Here is an 18,020-nt window from a genome sequence, read left to right as displayed (position 1 = left end):
TAAAGAAATTAGACATATTTATTAAAAAGAGGAGGTGTATATATCATTTGGCAAAATAAAAACAGAAAAATGAATCTGAGCCCAATAACCATTGGCCGAGCAAGCTTTTGGACCTAAAATAAGGAACATACCGAAGTGGGCCACTAGGAATTCTGCCCATTGAACAGAAAAGAACAAAAATAAGGCCACACTTGGGCCAAGCCTCTTCAGGCTGTCCAAAACAAAAACACACACACACATTTGATTTATTATTTTTGGTATGAAAAATTTTAAGATTCCTAAATCCTAATCCAAGTCAGAAAAGTCAAATTTGTAAGAACTCAAATCCGTAACCTAGCGGATCACACACTCAACGAACATAAATTAATATTTAATTATTAACTTTAAGATATTATGTAAATTTTATTCATAGATAAAAAAAAATCTGAAACTTGACAAAAATGAGGTTGAATATTTTTTATATAACTAGAAGATATAACTCCCTCTTTTTAGATTAGTCTATATTAGGAGTATAGTGATATTTTTGGTTGCAACTCTATACCCATATGAGACGTTGAATTTGAGTACTTTTCACATGTTTTTGGTATTTGAATCTGAATTTGTAGAAGAAAAAGGAAAAGGAAATAGGATAGGAAAAAAATGGATAAAAGAAGATGGTGAGTATGAGGATCCAGTGAGCTAAGCTTCTTTTATCCTCTTGTGTGCTGGTCTGATTCCCTTTAATTTTTTTTTTATTATCAATTTTTTTATCTTGTCTTTTTTTAGACAAAAGAAATAATAATTGAAAGAAACAAAACAAAAATGAGCAAATAGGAGGACAAAATATGATTATCTCGTAAATGTTTTGATCTCTTATAATAAGATATGTTGCTTCTCTTATAATTTTTTTTTATTAAGTATTTTCCTTATTTTGAATTAAAAAAATTTCAAACCAATACAAAAATAAGTATATAAAAATCGATGTCCCTGTTTCAAGGAGAAAGAATATGTACAGCAAAAGAAATATTGAATTTTTCTCCGTAAAAATTAAATGCAAATTTTTCTCCGTAAAAAATACCTAGTTAAAGGTAAAAAAAAAATAGAATTAATTAAAATTAGATAAGTTGAGACCATTCCCGAAACTTATAGAGTTATAGTGAAATAAAAACAAAAATAGCGAGGTTGTCTTAGTGTTGTGTCCAGAACTTTCACACTTGCTCTCAAACTCTCAAGACCCTTCTCCACATTTCACATCCACTGTCTATATATACAACAATTCTCAAATATCACCCTCATCAATAGCTGGAATCGATTGTTGTAATCTTGTTCAAACTTCGAACCCTTTTTCTTTTCGTTTCCTTTTTTCATAATGGCTCAAGCACTATCAACCTCATCACCTCTTCTACCACAAAAAACAGGGTACTCTGTTAAACAGAGGAACAATGCTATTGCACCCTGCATGGCCTCTTTTCCTTCAAGGAAGGAGTTTCCAAGGGTGAGAGCTCAGGCTTCTGCTGATAACAAAGACAACTCTGTGGAAGTGCAACATGTTAAGAAGGGAGACCAAGGAACCGCGGTTGAGAGGAAGCCACGTAGAGCTGCATTGGACATTTCACCATTTGGTAAGTTTGCGATTCTTATGCATCATTAACATTGCTTTGTTCATCAATGCATCCTTTTGTATTAGTCTTCCATTCCTCTTTTAATTTTGTTGATTTTCATAATAGTTTTCTTAAAACTAAAAGTAATTATTATTAAAGATTTCTGATTGGTTTGGTTGACAAATGTAATATTTTCTTTGCTGATTGGGATTGTGTCGTGGGTGATGATGCTTCACATATGTTGTAGTGGTTGCTATTGTCATCTATTCCACTATTTCCACTAATTTTTCATATTCTTTTAATAGGATAGCTTTGCAATCAAGTTTGCATGCTAAAGTTAAAAATGAATAAATAAATAAAACAAAATATAAATTAAATTGGCTGATACTTGATTATTGATACTAGATTACTTACTGTACCAAAATAAAAAAGATTAATGTAAAAAAAAAAAAAAAAAAACTTGGCTACAGATATTGGTATGATAATGATCCTTTAAGACCGAAAGTTTTGGCTCGATTCTGTTGTATACTTTCGATCAAAACAGAATGAAAATGACCAGTAACAAAGCTTCAAAAGTAACCAAACCCAAGGTTTGAACCTGAAGCCAGAAACAATGACAAGCATAACAAAGATATATAAATAACCGGGAGAAACAAAGAGTTAAAAAAAATTATAGATATGTCAATTTCTACAGATACCCCAAAACTAAGCAAATTCATATAAATAAATAAAAAGTTTGAATGTTTAGAATTGAAGTGATTCATTGTAAAAATATAATACGTTATACCTGCCTTTGAATAATGAAAAGTGATGGTAGCTACGTTTACCTGAACTTGCTTCCAACACAGTTAAACATGTACACTGACATGTAGTGTGGTGTGGCCTATTGCAGGTCTATTGGACCCGTGGTCACCCATGAGGAGCATGCGCCAGATATTGGACACGATGGACCGAATTTTCGAAGATACAATTACATTCCCTGGAAGAAACGTTGGAGGAGGAGGTGAGATCCGTGCCCCTTGGGATATCAAAGATGAAGAACATGAAATAAGAATGAGGTTTGACATGCCGGGTCTTTCCAAGGAACATGTTAAGGTTTCGGTGGAGGATGATGTACTTGTTATACGAGGTGGCCACAAGAGTGAACAAGAACAAGGTGGTGGAGATGATTCTTGGTCCAGCAGGAGCTATAGTTCATATGATACACGTTTGATGCTTCCGGATAACTGCGAGAAGGACAAGGTTAAGGCAGAGTTGAAAAATGGGGTGCTTTATATCACCATTCCCAAGACCAAGGTTGAACGCAAGGTTATTGATGTGGAAATTAAGTGAGGCTTAGGCTGTGTTTTGCAACACTGTATTTTACCATGTTTTAACGTATATATACCCATTATAGGGGTTTAATATGTTGTATGAAGTGTAGAAAAGCTGAAATAATTTGCTGTTGTATAATTTTCTCGTGATATCAGTTTCTTCCTCTTTTATTTGTGTTTTGCTTTGTTCATTTTTGTCTTTGGAACATCAAATTGATCATAAGCCCCAAGGAGATGTGGAAAATTAATCCTTAATATCTATACATCTTAATTACATTACGGTTAATTGTGGACTAATGCAGCCATAGAAAGTTTGAAATTTTTGATTCCTAGTTGTAAAGAAAGTCAGAACTACACAACTAACTAATCTGTGAGACACAAGTTAATAAGAAACTATCAATGCCAAGGTAATGCAAAATTTGGAAACTACCCTTATCTATACTAAGTTCTATGTCTGTCTTTACATGTTCCATATCTTTCAGTCCTTACAATCAAACTTCCTTAAAAAAGGTAAAGCATTACCACAACGGCCAAGAGTCCTATAACAACAAAAGAAAGAAGGAACAATAACAAAGGGAAAGGTTACACAGCCAGAAAATTGAGAAAGAGAAACCAGTATCTTATATGCTACTCATTTTCTTCGGGTATAGAGTCCAATTTTGGCTTCCGATTGCTTGGAAAGTTGACACCGACCGTTTGAGCCTCTGATAGTATATCCTCCACTGAGATCTGTTTGGTCACTAACTGCTCAAGCTGCTGCTTAGTTATCACAACTTTGATCCTCTTTACCCCCCCACCTGTCTTTAGAGATTTAAGATTTGGAGGGGTATGCAAGGAGGGAAGCAAGTAGTACAATCTTCCTGCCTTCAGTTCATGATCTGGTGAGAGAGATTCTGTGACTTCCTTTGAAACACCAACACAATAATCTGGATAATTTGTCAAGATATCTTTGACATGGATTGGTATGCTAAACTCTAATATCTTACCATCTGGCTTGGCTACTCTCACGACTTTAACTTTTTTTGCCATGCAAGACCCTGAACTGGGTTTACAAAGATCAAGACAATTTCCCATTTTATTCTAAGAAGTGACAAATCAGGTGGTAATAAAAGCCAAGTTGTTAGACTTAGATAACTATAGAGATAAGCGCATGGAGTTTTGAATGTGTGAGAGAGAGAGAAAGCAAGAGAAGAGAGAGGGAGTTTGAGTGGAAGAATATGAATCTTGCTGTTTTGAAGGGAAAGCATGTGAGATATATAGTGAGTGAGAGAGGTGTTTTTAAATAAATAAAAAAAAATAGAAGGGTTTGTTTCGTGTGGAGTAGAAAGGTGCCTTTCCGTTGAGTAGGAAGCTTATGGATTAGGGCAAGAAAGTATGAGTATGTAAAATAGGTTGAGAATGGAAAATGAAATATTTGTCAACACGCATGCAGCATAGGTCGGTTAGTGGAAAGTGGCGCAATTGCATTGATCATTTAACTATTTATTGAGCCCCTATGCTTGCAACTATATTATATGCATTGCCATTAATATATATGGTTGTACCATAAACAGTCTATGCCATCTATGCACTTCAAAATATGGTACATGTGGCTAGATTTGATTGGGTGGGCATGCAGCTACGCTTTGCTTTTGGACTAAACTACCATGTCCCAATTAGGTGTGGGGAAAAAAATCTGCTAGAACAAGGTATAATGGAGAGGATATTTTTGTTCCTCTAACAATCATGTTGAGATTTCTAACTTTTAAACCACATATATGGTCATGTTTGTTTATTCTTTTTACATTGCCTCACCTCATGGTTTAGGTGACGTCCACGACAATTTTCTGAATTTCCTCGAGATAAATTTTAAAAAGAATTGCTGAATTTTCTCTTATAATGGCACAACAGAACAAGGGATACAACAACAAGGGGATTGCATAGTTGAATAGGGAAAGATTATATTAAGTCAATGTATAGGTCATGCTGGGGCGGTGACGCAATAAATGCAATTCATATGATATGGTTCAGGTACAAGAGGCCAAAGAGTTAAGGTAGGGTGTACTTTGATTGATACCTTTGTTTATATTGGTTTGTAGAAAAATACTATAAATTGGTTAACCTCTGCCAACTGCTAACTGTTATTTGGCTGTTTCTATTCAGTGTTTAATAAATAATATCAATGAGTATACATTCCATTTTCGTGCCTACTTTTAAATGTAACTGAAAGTATACCTCGAGAGCATATATTTCATTGATTGAGAGGCAAAATATATACAAGTGAATACACTGACCGTTACATAACATTAGGAGAGAAATAAGCTAAATCTCTAGAAACTAGGCAACTATCTTTCCTATATTAAGTAGGTATCCCAATTTAAGCTAATTACAATATTTGACAATAATTACAATCATATCAGATCCTTGATTGTGTAACACTCCCCCTCAAGCTCAAGAACTAGGAAGGTACATGAGCTTGGAAATTAACTGAGTATGTGAAGCCGGAAGAAGAGCCTTTGTGAAGATATCTGCCAATTGCTGATTTGAGGAGACAAATGTGGTTCGAAGTTTTCCTTCTTGAATTTTATCTCGAACAAAATGACAATCAATTTCAACATGTTTTGTTCTTTCATGAAAGACTGGATTGTTTGCTATATGGAGGGAAGCTTGATTATCACAAGATAAAGTTGCAGGATGTGGTTGAATACCCAATTCATGAAGAAGAGTGTGCAGCCATGTGAGCTCACTAACTGCATGTGCCATGGCTCGATACTCTGCTTCGGCAGAGGAGCGAGAAACTGTTGACTGCTTTTTGGTTCGCCAGCAGAGGAGACTTGGACCCAAAAATATACAATAACCAGTGGTTGATCTTCTAGAAGTGGGGCAAGAAGCCCAATCCGCATCACAATAAGCATGCAAGCGTAAAGAAGAATTAGATGAGAGTAGGATACCATGGTCCGGGACAGATTTGATATATCTCACCACTCTAAGTGCTGCCTGCCAGTGTGTGTCACGAGGAGAAGACATAAACTGTGACAGTAAGTTAACTGCATAAGTGATATCCGGTCGGGTGACTGTAAGGTATAGCAATCTACCAACCAATCGCCGATATGAAGCAGGGTCAGATAGGACTTCACCATGATCAGCAACCAAAGTGTGATTGTAATCCAGTGGAGTTGTGACTGGTTTACTAGCAAGAAGACCTGTGTCTTGCAAAATTTCTAATGCATATTTCCGCTGATTAAGAAAAATTCCAGCTTTGGAACGTGCCACTTCAATTCCCAAAAAATATTTCAATGGGCCCAAATCTTTTATGTTGAACCGGCTGCAAAGGTATTTCTTTAAGAGTGAAATAACCAACGCATCATCACCTGTAATTACAATATCATCAACATAAACAAGTAAAATTGTTATATGGGATGCACGGGTAAATAAGAACATGGAGTAATCGGCCCTTGACTGAGTAAAGCCAGCCTCAAGCAAAGCACTCGAAAAGGTAGTGAACCAAGTGCGAGGTGCCTGTTTTAAGCCATAAAGTGACTTGTGGAGTCGACAAACTCGACTCTCCCCCTGTTTACGAAACCCAGGAGGAAGCTGCATGTAAACTTCTTCATGTAAATTGCCATGTAAAAAGGCGTTGGAAACATCCATTTGATGAGTTGGCCAATTTTTGGCGGCTGCAATACTAAGAACAGTCCTCACAGTAGTTAATTTAGTAACAGGAGCAAAAACGTCAGTAAAATCAAATCCTTCTAGTTGTGAGTAACCTTTAGCAACCAAACGTGCTTTATACCGGTCAATGGAGCCATCAGATTTATATTTGATACGATACACCCATTTACAGCCTATAGCTGTTTTGTCGGGAGGCAAAAACTCTAAAGTCCAGGTATTGTTAGCCTCTAATGCCTTTAGTTCGTCCTCCATAGCCTGTCTCCAATGGGGATCTTTACGGGCAACAGTATATGAGGTGGGTTCAATGTGCTTGATAATAGAATTAATGAAATGGAGATGGTTATTTGAGTAAGGATTTGAGCAAAGAGAGTTTGAGATAGGATATTGCATACCTGGAGACGAGGAAGAAGATTGAGCGGAGGCCATATTGCACACGTAATCAGCAAGGTGCGCTGGAGGCTTTTTGAGACGTTCGGAGTGTCTTGGTTCAATGTTAATCACTGTAGGGGTGTCAACCGCATGTGTGGGTTCAAGGTTGGTCACCTGCAGGGAGGGGTTCAAGGGTTCAACAGTATGTGTGGGTTCATTATCATTGGGTTCGGCAGTAGGAGGGAGTGGAGAAGTGTTTCTAGGAGGTGTGGGGGTGGGTGAATTTATGGGTTCTTGATCACAAATGGGTAGAGGAAGAGGGTGTCGTTCCATGTGTAAATCATGCAAAGCCTTACTATTCTTGAATGGAAATATTGTTTCATGAAATATGACATCTCGACTAACTAGAAATTTATGATGATCAATGTCATATAGTTTAAAGGCTTTTTGACCAGCAGGGTACCCCACAAAGATGCAACGTCTAGCTCTAGGTGCGAATTTATTTGGATGATCATGTGAAGTGGAGGCATAGCACAAACAACCAAATGTACGCAAGTGAGTGAAATCAGGTGGATGGCCATAGAGTTTTTCATAAGGAGTTTGACCGGCTAAAATTTTGGATGGTGTGCGATTTATTAAATAAGTGGCAGTAAGAATGCAATCACCCCAAAAAATTAGTGGAAGATCGGCTTGGAAACGTAAAGCCCGTGCAACATTGAGAAGATGTCGGTGCTTACGCTCGACGACACCATTTTGTTGAGGGGTACCTGGGCAAGAGAATTGTTGGAGAATCCCAGAGTCACAAAGAATTTTCTGAAATGAATTATTTGTAAATTCAGTGCCATTATCGGAGCGAATTGTTTTTACACATGTCTGAAATTGATTTCGAACATAAGCTAAGAAATGAACTAACAAAGAATAGGCATCCGACTTGTATTTCATGAGATAGGTCCATGTGACACGGGAAAAATCATCAACAATAGTTAAAAAATAATGATGACCATTTTTTGTAGATGTGGCATACTTTCCCCAAATATCAACATGAATTAATTCAAACAAACTACTGCTAGTGGGTGTGTGTAAAGGAAAAGGGAGTCTTGTTTGTTTTGACAAATGACAGACTTCACAATGGTCACAAGAGTCTTTATTGAAACCAAGAACAGGAGCTAAACACTTGAGGGCACTTGATGATGGATGACCAAACCTAGCATGCCAAGTGGTGGATGAGGTAGTGATGATGGTGGCAACAAAGGTAGAGACATCAAGGAAGTAAAGTCCACCCTTTTTATGGCCCCGACCAATCTCCTTCTTCGTCAAATGGTCCTGAAATACACAATGATCAGGATAAAAAAAAACAGAACAATTAGTAGTCTGGGTGAGTTTTGGCACAGATAAAAGGTTGAACTTGAATGAGGGTACAAATAAGACATCAGTCAAGATGATATCTGATGTTATGTGTACATTTCCAAAGCCATGTATAGGAACCGAATGACCATTAGGAACACAAATAGATTTATGAAGAGAAGAAGGAATAGGTGGCTGTTGAAAAGAGGAAGGGGTGAAAGAAACGTGATCTGTTGCGCCAGTATCAATAACCCATTCAGTAGGCATACAGAGGGAAGAAGAAAGAGCTAGAGACGCACCTGTGAGATTGGCCTTAGGTTGGTTTACCTCCCTTAATAGGCGAAGAAGTTGCTGTAACGAATCTGCAGATAAAGGATCTTTCACAGCATCATTACGTTGGTCAGCACGAGTGGATGAAGTAGATGACTGTCCATGAGTGTTCCCCTTATGGTAGTAGCGATGCCCTGGCAGATATCCGTGAAGCTTATAGCACTTATGCTCCGTATGACCAAGGATGCCACAATGCGCACATTTGGGACGACTGCGAGAAGATGATTGTTTGGCCAAAAAAGCATGTGCAGGTTGAGTTTGGAGGGCTGCACGTTCTGAAGTCAGTGGGGGATGTGTATGGGCCTTTTGAGCCTCATCTTGAAGGAGAAGGGAATAGGCATGAGCAACATCGGGGAGGGATGTAGTAAGAAGTAACTGGCTTCGTGGTTGACTGAAGCTGTCATTGAGTCCCATCAAAAACTGCATGAGGCGTCGTTTGTTTTGTTGGGAGATATAAGTCTCTTTGGCTCCACAAGTACAACCTTGGCAAGTGCACGTTGGTGGAGGATCAATAAGGGATAACTCATCCCAAAGGGAGCGAAGCTGATTGAAGTAGTGTGCAATTGAAAAATCTTGTTGTTGAAGAGTAGCAATATTTTGCTCAAGCTCATATATGCGAGGGCCAGTGTTGGAGGAGAAGCGTGCCTTGAGATCTGTCCAAATAGCAGCGGCAGATTCTGCATAAAGCACAGTATGGGCCAGAGAGCGATCAATGGAGTTGAGGATCCATGACATGACCATATTATTGACACGAGACCAACGGTGATAATCTTCATGAGTGGATGCAGGGGACGTTAAAGAGCCATCAACAAAGCAAAATTTGTTTTTGCCCTTTAAAGCCATTGTCATGGCAAGAGACCATGGATTGTAATTGTTGAGACCTGTAAGGACGTCACTCACAAGAGTTTGTCCAGGATTATCAGAAGAGTGAAGATAATAAGGGCTCTCCAGATTAAGGTTGCTGGAGGTAGACATGCTGCAGAGGTAAAAAAAAAAATCAGAGTTGATTATAGAGATGCTTCTGATACCATGAAAGTATACCTCGAGAGCATATATTTCATTGATTGAGAGGCAAAATATATACAAGTGAATACACTGACCGTTACATAACATTAGGAGAGAAATAAGCTAAATCTCTAGAAACTAGGCAACTATCTTTCCTATATTAAGTAGGTATCCCAATTTAAGCTAATTACAATATTTGACAATAATTACAATCATATCAGATCCTTGATTGTGTAACAGTAACCGTAGCTAGAATGAGTGGGGTAGCAATTGATCATAGTATATACTATTATAGTTTAGAATGATCTTGCTTTTTTTCTAGTCTAATAGGGTAGCTAGGTATGGGTGGGGTAGCAATTGATCATATTATATATTATTATTTTCGAATGATCTTGCTTTTTTCTAGTCTGACAGGTTTTTCTCGGCTTTTGACCAAAGTAGGGTTGTATGGGAAGTTATTTACGTAAATAGTGCTGTTTGAAAACTATTTACGCCTTTAGGGTTGTTTACAACGGTGTCGCTATGGGGCATAGCGACACTAATGCCACGTGGTTTTTTTTTTTTTTTGGTGTGGGGTAGGCTCGAATGAGCCAAAACAGTGTCGCTATGAGCTGAGGCGACACAGTTCGTGCGCCATTAAAAATGGTGTAGCGCATAGCGACATCATTTAAGAAAAAAAACAAAATAAAGTAAAATAATTTCTAAATTTAAAAATAATGAAGTGAACTTATATATTTATAAAAATAAAAAATCTTTATTTAAAAACGTAATCATAAAATAATGCATTTATTTATTTTTTAAGTGGCGCTATGGCCTATAGCGACACCGTGTCGCTATAGGCCACAGCGACACCATTGAATCTGTTTTTTTTTTATTTAAATTATTTACTTATTTTATTTTACTATTTGTTTATTTTATATGAGCAGTTAAATAATATTGTAATTATAAAATTAATTTTTCTGTAATTAGGGTTGTGTATATATTTTTTTTTCCTTTATTATTTAATTTTTTTAAGTGGCGCTATGGCCTATAGCGACACTGTGTCGCTATAGGCCACAGCGACACCATTTAATCTGTTTTTTTTTTTTAAATTATTTACTTATTTTATTTTACCATTTATTTATTTTATATTAGCAGTTAAATAATATTGTAATTGTAAAATTAATTTTTCTGTAATTAGGGTTGTGTATATATTTTTTTTCCTTTATTATTTAATTTTTTTAAGTGGCGCTATGGCCTATAGCGACACTGTGTCGCTATAGGCCACAGCGACACCATTTAATCTGTTTTTTTTTTTTAAATTATTTACTTATTTTATTTTACCATTTGTTTATTTTATATTAGCAGTTAAATAATATTGTAATTGTAAACTTAATTTTTCTGTAATTAGGTTTGTGTATATATATTTTTTTCCTTTATTTTAATGTTTTTAGGTGGCGCTATGGCCTATAGCGACACTGTGTCGCTATAGGCCACAGCGACACCATTTAATTTGTATTTTTTTTTAAATTATTTACTTATTTTATTTTACAATTTGTTTATTTTATATTAGCAGTTGAATAATAATTTGTAATTGTAAAATTAATTTTTGTGTAATTTCTTTATTTTTCTATGTATATTTTTTCCTTTAATTTTTTTTATGGTGTCGCTATGGGCCATAGCGACACAGTTTTTCTGGTCAACCGATCAAAGAATTTGCGATAAAATTTAATATCATCGCTGATGCTTATTTTAGTGGCTGTGTTGGACCACCTGAAATCAAAATGTAAACAATTAATTTCTATAACATTTATTCAATAATTTTAACAATGTTAATATTTTGACTTTCATCATACCTTAAACCAACAGGGCAAGCAGGAGGAATAGGTGGGAATGGAGAAGACAGAATGGTTAGGAATCGTTCCCATGCCCATAACTGCAATAAAAGTGTAAACCCACCACAACTTGGCGTTTTGTAATCAGTAGAGGTGCATAAATTGCGATACAAACATCCAAGCACAGCTGCACCCCATGCATACGTCTTAATGGTCTGAAAGTCACCTAAGAACGCCAACCACCTCAATGAGACATAGCTAGAAGATCTATCAGGAAACAAAACGCCTCCTATAAACCGTAGTATCCAAGCTCGAGCATAAGGAAGCAACTGATGTAGCTCCTGTAGATCATCTGCAATCTCATTAAAATATGTAGCCAACCAAGATAGCTTGACCCTATGACCTTTCATTTCTGACTCAGGTGGAATAACACCTAAAAAATCACGAGCTGCATAAAACAAAATAAATTATTTACCGATTTTTAATATTATAAAACACAATTACTATAACAAAAAAAAACTTAAAGTATAGTTATTTTAGTACCTGATTCAAATATATTAGCACTGCCTCGACTTAACAGTGCTTGACCGTCAACTGGAAGACCAACAATCATACCAACATCTTGGAGAGTAACTGTGCATTCTCCAAATGGCATGTGAAATGTGTGTGTTTCTGGTCTCCATCGTTCTACCAAAGCAGTTAATAAACCAGGGCTCACTTTGATATAACTCAACCGAGCAATCCATCCAAATCCAGCCTGGTCTAATAACGGAACTATTTGATGTGGAATTCCGTCAATTCCATTGCGTGTTGGAGCAGCACGTCTTGCTAATAATCTCCTATCTTCTTCTCTATTCCAAACATGTTGTGAAACATGTATGGATTGCAATGACAATAAATCATCCTCAACGGGTCCACAACTCACACGCATAGATGTAGAAGATGATGCCATCTATAACAAAATTTAACAACTAATTATTTCATACATTATATAAAATACAAATAAACCAAATTACACTTAATTAAATTTAATAACAAATTAAATTAAATTATTTTTTAAATAAATATTATTTAAACATATTTAAAATAAATTAATTTATATTTTAAATATCATTATTTTTAAAATTAAAATAAATTACACAGAAATATAACTAATTAAATTTACACAGAATTATATTTAATAAAAAAATATAATTAAAATATTTTCTAAATAAATATCAATTCAACAGAATTAAAATAAATAAATCAAATTTTAAATATAATGATTTTTAAAATATAAATAAATTACAGAAAATTATAACTAATCAAATTACACATAATTATATTTAATAACAAATTAAATTAAATTATTTTCTGAATAAATATTATTTAAACAGATTTAAAATAAATCAATTTATATTTTAAAAATCATTATCTTTTAATTTTAAAATAAACTACACAGAAAAATAACAAATAAAATTACACAGAATTAAATTTAATAAATTATTTAAATTAAATTATTTTCTAAATAAATATAAATTATTCAGAATTAAAATAAATCAATTTATATTTTAAATATCATTATTTTTTAAATAACAAACAATTACACAGAATTATAACTAATTAAATTACTCACAATCAAATTTAACAAAAAATTTAAATTAAATTCTTTCCTAAATAAATATAAATTTAACAGAATTAAAATAATTGAATTTAAATTTCAAATATTATTTTTAAAATAATAACAATTACAGACAAATATAACTACCTCAAATTACACACAATAATTTCATAACAAATTTAAATTAAATTACACAGAAATTTAACTAAATAAAATAAATACAAATATCATTATTTTTAAATTAAACATAAATTACAGACAAATATAACTAAATAAACTATAATAATTATAAAAATCAATATATTTAATTAAATTACAAAACTGATAAAATAAAAAATACCTCAAATACTTGATATTTTTGGAACTCTGCAGAAATCCAAATAATACAATTTAACCTGAAATATTAATTATAATATATATAAGTTAAACAATATTTAAAAAACAAAATTTAAACGAAATTCAACAAAAAAAGAAAAAAAAAATTTGAAGGGGGGGACCAGCACCTGAAAAACTTCTTCACGCGGAAGGGGGGGGACCAGCTGGGTAAATCTTCATATATATAGGAAATTTTTTTTTTTTTTTTTACTGTGCCAGGCCACGTGTCAATTACCCATTGGTTCCTCAGACGGTAAATTGACACGTGGCCACTGTAATAAATGGCCTCAACCACCACCATCAGTGTCGCTGTGGGCTATAGCGACACAGTGGCGCTATAGCCCATAGCGACACACTGTTTCTTTTTTTTTTTTTTTTTAATTATTATCTTATTTTTTTTAAAACATTTCTATATTTATATATTATCATATAAATTATACTATTTTATAAACTTATTTTTCCATTATTTTCTTTTTTTAATATAAATATATTTATTTTTTCTGTATATAATAGTGTCGCTGTGGGCTATAGCGACACAGTGTCGCTATAGCCCATAGCGACACCAGTGTTTTTATTTTTTTTCTGTTTTTATTTTTTTTTTATTTTAAATTATTATCTTATTTTTTTAAAAACATTATTATATTTATATATTATCATATAAATTATACTATTTTTTATAAACTTATTTTTCTATTATTTTCTTTATTTAATATAAATATATTTTTTTATATATATATAATAGTGTCGCTATGGGCTATAGCGACACAGTGGCGCTATAGCCCATAGCGACACCAACTGTATTTTACGTTTTAATATTTTAAATTATGTAGTATATTTTTTTTGTAATTTTTTATTTTTACATTATCATATAAATTTTAATAACTATTTTATAAATTTTCTTTTTAAATAAATTATATTTTTTGGATTTAAGTTTTTTTTAAATTTTGAATATGAGTCGCTGTGGGCTACAGCGACTTCATTGTAGCTACTAGTGTCGCTATAGGCTGGACCAACTTCCTCAATATGGCTCTCATGGCTTCTCTGGAGTTTAAAAAATGCCACGTGGCAGTGGTGTCGCTATGGCCCATAGCGACACCGTTGTAAACAGCCCTAAAGACGTAAATAATTTCTAAACAGCCCCATTTACGTAAATAACTTTCCATGCAGCCCTGCTTTGGTCAAAAAGCCGTTTTTCTCACACGCTTTGGGTGAGACTAATTACTTGCTGGGAACACTGAGGATGCTTCATTGCACAAATGCTTTATGGATCTTATATTAATACCATATAAAGCTTCATAATGAAAATCTTGCTGACAGAGGTAAAGAGGCAAACTTTTAGAAAGGTACCTTAAGTTTGTCTAAAGGTTAATAATCAAAATCATGTAACTAGTATTCGTTTTTTTAATTTTTACTTTCCACGAGATTCAATATACAATTGAGAGCCTAGAGCTACATCTAACCATTCATTGAAAGTACCCATTACCTGTAACATCCATTAACATTGAAAAATCAATACCAGCTATCGAGTAAATTTCGAAACAAATGATAAACAAAATACACATTCAAATGGATTGGCCTAAAAGAAAAAGAAAATCCGAACAACCTCCTTGAGAAATTTCTCCTATTAGAACAATTATATTTGGATCAAACTTAAAAAAAGAAGAGTTAAAACCACCCCCCCCCCCCAAAAAAAAAAAAAAAAAATTCAAGGAATTTTTTTAATTTTTTTTTTATCTTCTCTATCATAGGTTAAATGTTTCATTGTTCATTTACAAACTAGTGCGTTGGAGCTAACCATAGGTTATAAAATAGGTACCTAAGTATTGCTCACTTGTTAAGTATGCATATACTAATTGATGAGACAGTAACAATAGCAATAAAAAAAAGTCTAGTTGCTTTAAGTGCCCGTAGGTAGTCTGGGGCCTGAATTAAGAACGTCATTGTCAGAGTGGGAAAAAAGATGAGACAAAGATCTTCTAAATCCACAAAGCCCCTTTTATTAGTATTCTTCTTTTAATTTGTTGAATTCCATCTTACTAACTCCATTATTTTAATTTTTATTCCCTTCAGTTGCACATCAAACGAATTTTTTACTAAAATTATTTTTTTTTAAAAAAAATTATCAAAAAAGTATTTGTACAATTTTATTTACCTAAATAAAACCTTTTACTGTTCATGTTCAGAATTCGGTTCCCGGAAAATTGAATTCTGAGAAGTGTTTAAATTCTTTTTCAAATTCTTTTTCTTTTCTGTTTGTAGTTCGAGTTGTAGGTAAATATTGTAACCAGAAAGGCCTGTTCTCCAAGCAGAACGGGTCGTTCTGCTTGCACGAATAATTTGTTATTTTTGAAACTGAAACGTTCAAGCAGAATGGCTCGTTTTGATGTATTCGTCATGTGTTTATTTTTGTATCCGAAACGGCCCGTTCTAAATGGAGAACGGAGAACGGGTCGTTCTTCTTGCAGAACGGGCGTTCTCCTTGCAGAACGGGCGTTCTCCTTGCAGAATGGGCGGCCGTTCTGCAAGGAGAACGGCCTGTTCTCCATTCAGAAGGGCCGTTCCGGTTCCAGTTTTACACCAAAAATGCAACAAAAAAAAATTAAAAAAAAAATTTAATAGCTCAGAATTCGGTTTCCGGGCCGAATTCTGAACGTGAACAGTAAAATGTTCTATTTGGGTAAATAAAGTGATACAGATGTTTTTTTGGTAAATTTTTTTTAAAAAAAGTTTATTTTAGTAAAAAATTCACATCAAACAGACCTAACCTCCGGTTGCTTGGCCTTACTATTTAAATCGTGAATGCAGCCTAAATTAATGCAATCATATTTCTATCAACGAGGAAGTGGTGCATTTCAATTTGTATTGGGGTGATTATTGATCCAACCTTTCATTTTATTTAAACAAGACATACGCGCACATATCTTCTTTTTTTTTTTCTTCTTTATCTTATTTTATTTTGAATTTTTATTATTTTTTTAAAATATGTTCTTTTTAACAACTATTTTTTGACAAAATTAAAATTGTAATATATAATATATATTTACTCAAAAATTTGATTTAATTTAACTTAAACTTAATACATTGATTTGAATTAAATTAGTCAAAAATTGATAAATTTAATTTAAATCAATTTGAATTGTATTATTTTATTGAAATTAACCCAAACTTATATGATATTACAAAAATGGTTTAGTTTAGTTTGTTGACTAAGGTAAATGAGTTTTATAAGCTCTTGATATCAAATTTGATTCTTATAAATAATTTTTTTTTTGTTGTTTATAGATGTTTAGAATATGATCAGATTTAAACTTCTAAGACGTGTAATGTACTGTTTTAAATGATTTATCAGTAAATTTTTACGTAAATTTTTAAGATGTATAATGCACAAAACCTAAATTCTAAGCATAAATGAGGGTAATGCTCCATCCACGGACTCCTACTGAAATCTCAATATTTATAGGAGGAAGTAATAAAATTAATTAAAACTACGACAATCAAGTTATTATATCTCATTAAAATTGATATTAATTAGGCTTTAATACCATTAATTTTTAAACCCAAAAAAGAGTGAATAAAGAAGAGAGCAGAGTTTCGACTTCTAATGATGTTTATAGGAGGAAAAAATTGATTATTATAACTATAATTAATTATGATAATTAAAATTAATTAATTTTAAAATGTTTAATCATTAAAATTAATTCAAATTATAATATTCAAGTTATTACTTTTTTATTAAAATTGATATTAATCAAACTTTAATACCACTAATTAATAAAATAATTATTTTAAATTTAAAATAATTTTACGAATTAATTAATCTTTTAAAATATCTCTTTACTTTTGTGTGCTCACTTATTGTTTTACTAATTAACCACTTTCTCTTATTTATATTTATTGCATTATTGCGTATGTCATTTTTTTTTTCTCTCATTTTCTTTCTCTTCCCACACACATCTCACGCACTATAAAGGGAGGGTAAAAAAATATCATTATTCTGTATATATGATGGTGAATTTTCCAATGGTCTCTTTGTTTGCATCCCAACCTTAAAAGTAGAAACATAAAATAAAGAAATGGAGGGCCCGGATGTTTGTGGAAAGAACTGTCTTGTGCCTTCTTTTGTTATAGTCCTGAATCTAGAGGTATCCATTTCTAATGCATAACATGACCATGGTCCACGCACTCTATATACTTTATATTTCATACCAAGGTCATTGCTTGCGAAATTCACATAAGATTTTTTTATATTAATCCCCAGTTCCTCAGCAAGAGCATAATTTTCGTGTGGTTAGTCTCTGTGCCCTTTATAGGAGCAAAATTTCCACACGCTTCTCTCTTTGTTGTGATTTTCTCTTGTATTATCATTACATTAGACTCTTCTTCAGCAAACTTTCTAAAGCAATGGGTTGTTAAGGACAAAAGGAGATGGCAGCCAGCAAAACCACTTCAATAGAACAAGACAAATGGATTAGGGCAGTTAAAACCTTTCTGCCTTAGAGCCAAAACTAACCACATTAGTTTTTACTTCTGCTTTTTTGTGTTCTCATGTCACACCTCCTTTCCCATCTTCATATGCTTTGAAGTATGATCCTTTATTTTATTTTTTAAAAAAAAACCAAAGGAACGTTGGGCTTAAATG

The 18,020-nt window shown here is 33.3% G+C and overlaps 3 protein-coding genes across 3 annotated transcripts; 1 reads left to right on the top strand and 2 right to left on the bottom strand.

Annotated features, from left to right (window-relative positions):
• Positions 1 to 1,266: 1,266 nt before the first annotated feature.
• On the top strand, positions 1,267 to 3,064 carry HSP21 (heat shock protein 21). The gene is made up of 2 exons (XM_020372921.3): positions 1,267 to 1,601; positions 2,473 to 3,064. The coding sequence occupies exons 1-2, from the start codon at positions 1,349 to 1,351 to the stop codon at positions 2,910 to 2,912; spliced, it is 693 nt and encodes a 230-aa protein (XP_020228510.1). The 5' UTR covers positions 1,267 to 1,348; the 3' UTR covers positions 2,913 to 3,064.
• Positions 3,065 to 3,520: 456 nt separating this feature from the next.
• Positions 3,521 to 3,967, bottom strand: LOC109809951 (uncharacterized). The gene has a single exon (XM_020373383.3). The coding sequence runs from the start codon at positions 3,965 to 3,967 to the stop codon at positions 3,521 to 3,523; it is 447 nt and encodes a 148-aa protein (XP_020228972.1).
• A 3,855-nt stretch (positions 3,968 to 7,822) lies between these two features.
• On the bottom strand, positions 7,823 to 9,981 carry LOC145959034 (uncharacterized). The gene is made up of 2 exons (XM_083076946.1): positions 8,557 to 9,981; positions 7,823 to 8,236 (listed from the first exon to the last, which is right to left on the bottom strand). Exons 1-2 carry the CDS (start codon positions 9,698 to 9,700, stop codon positions 8,199 to 8,201), a joined length of 1,182 nt encoding a protein of 393 aa, XP_082933072.1. The 5' UTR covers positions 9,701 to 9,981; the 3' UTR covers positions 7,823 to 8,198.
• Between the last annotated feature and the right edge of the window lie 8,039 nt (positions 9,982 to 18,020).

This window comes from Cajanus cajan, chromosome 6 (genome assembly GCF_000230855.2).
Source record: "Cajanus cajan strain Asha chromosome 6, NIPB_CcT2T_4, whole genome shotgun sequence".
NCBI classification, from domain to species: domain Eukaryota; kingdom Viridiplantae; phylum Streptophyta; class Magnoliopsida; order Fabales; family Fabaceae; genus Cajanus; species Cajanus cajan.
The sequence above is the reverse complement of the archived record's forward strand: the minus strand, read 5'-3'. Positions and strand labels throughout refer to the sequence as shown.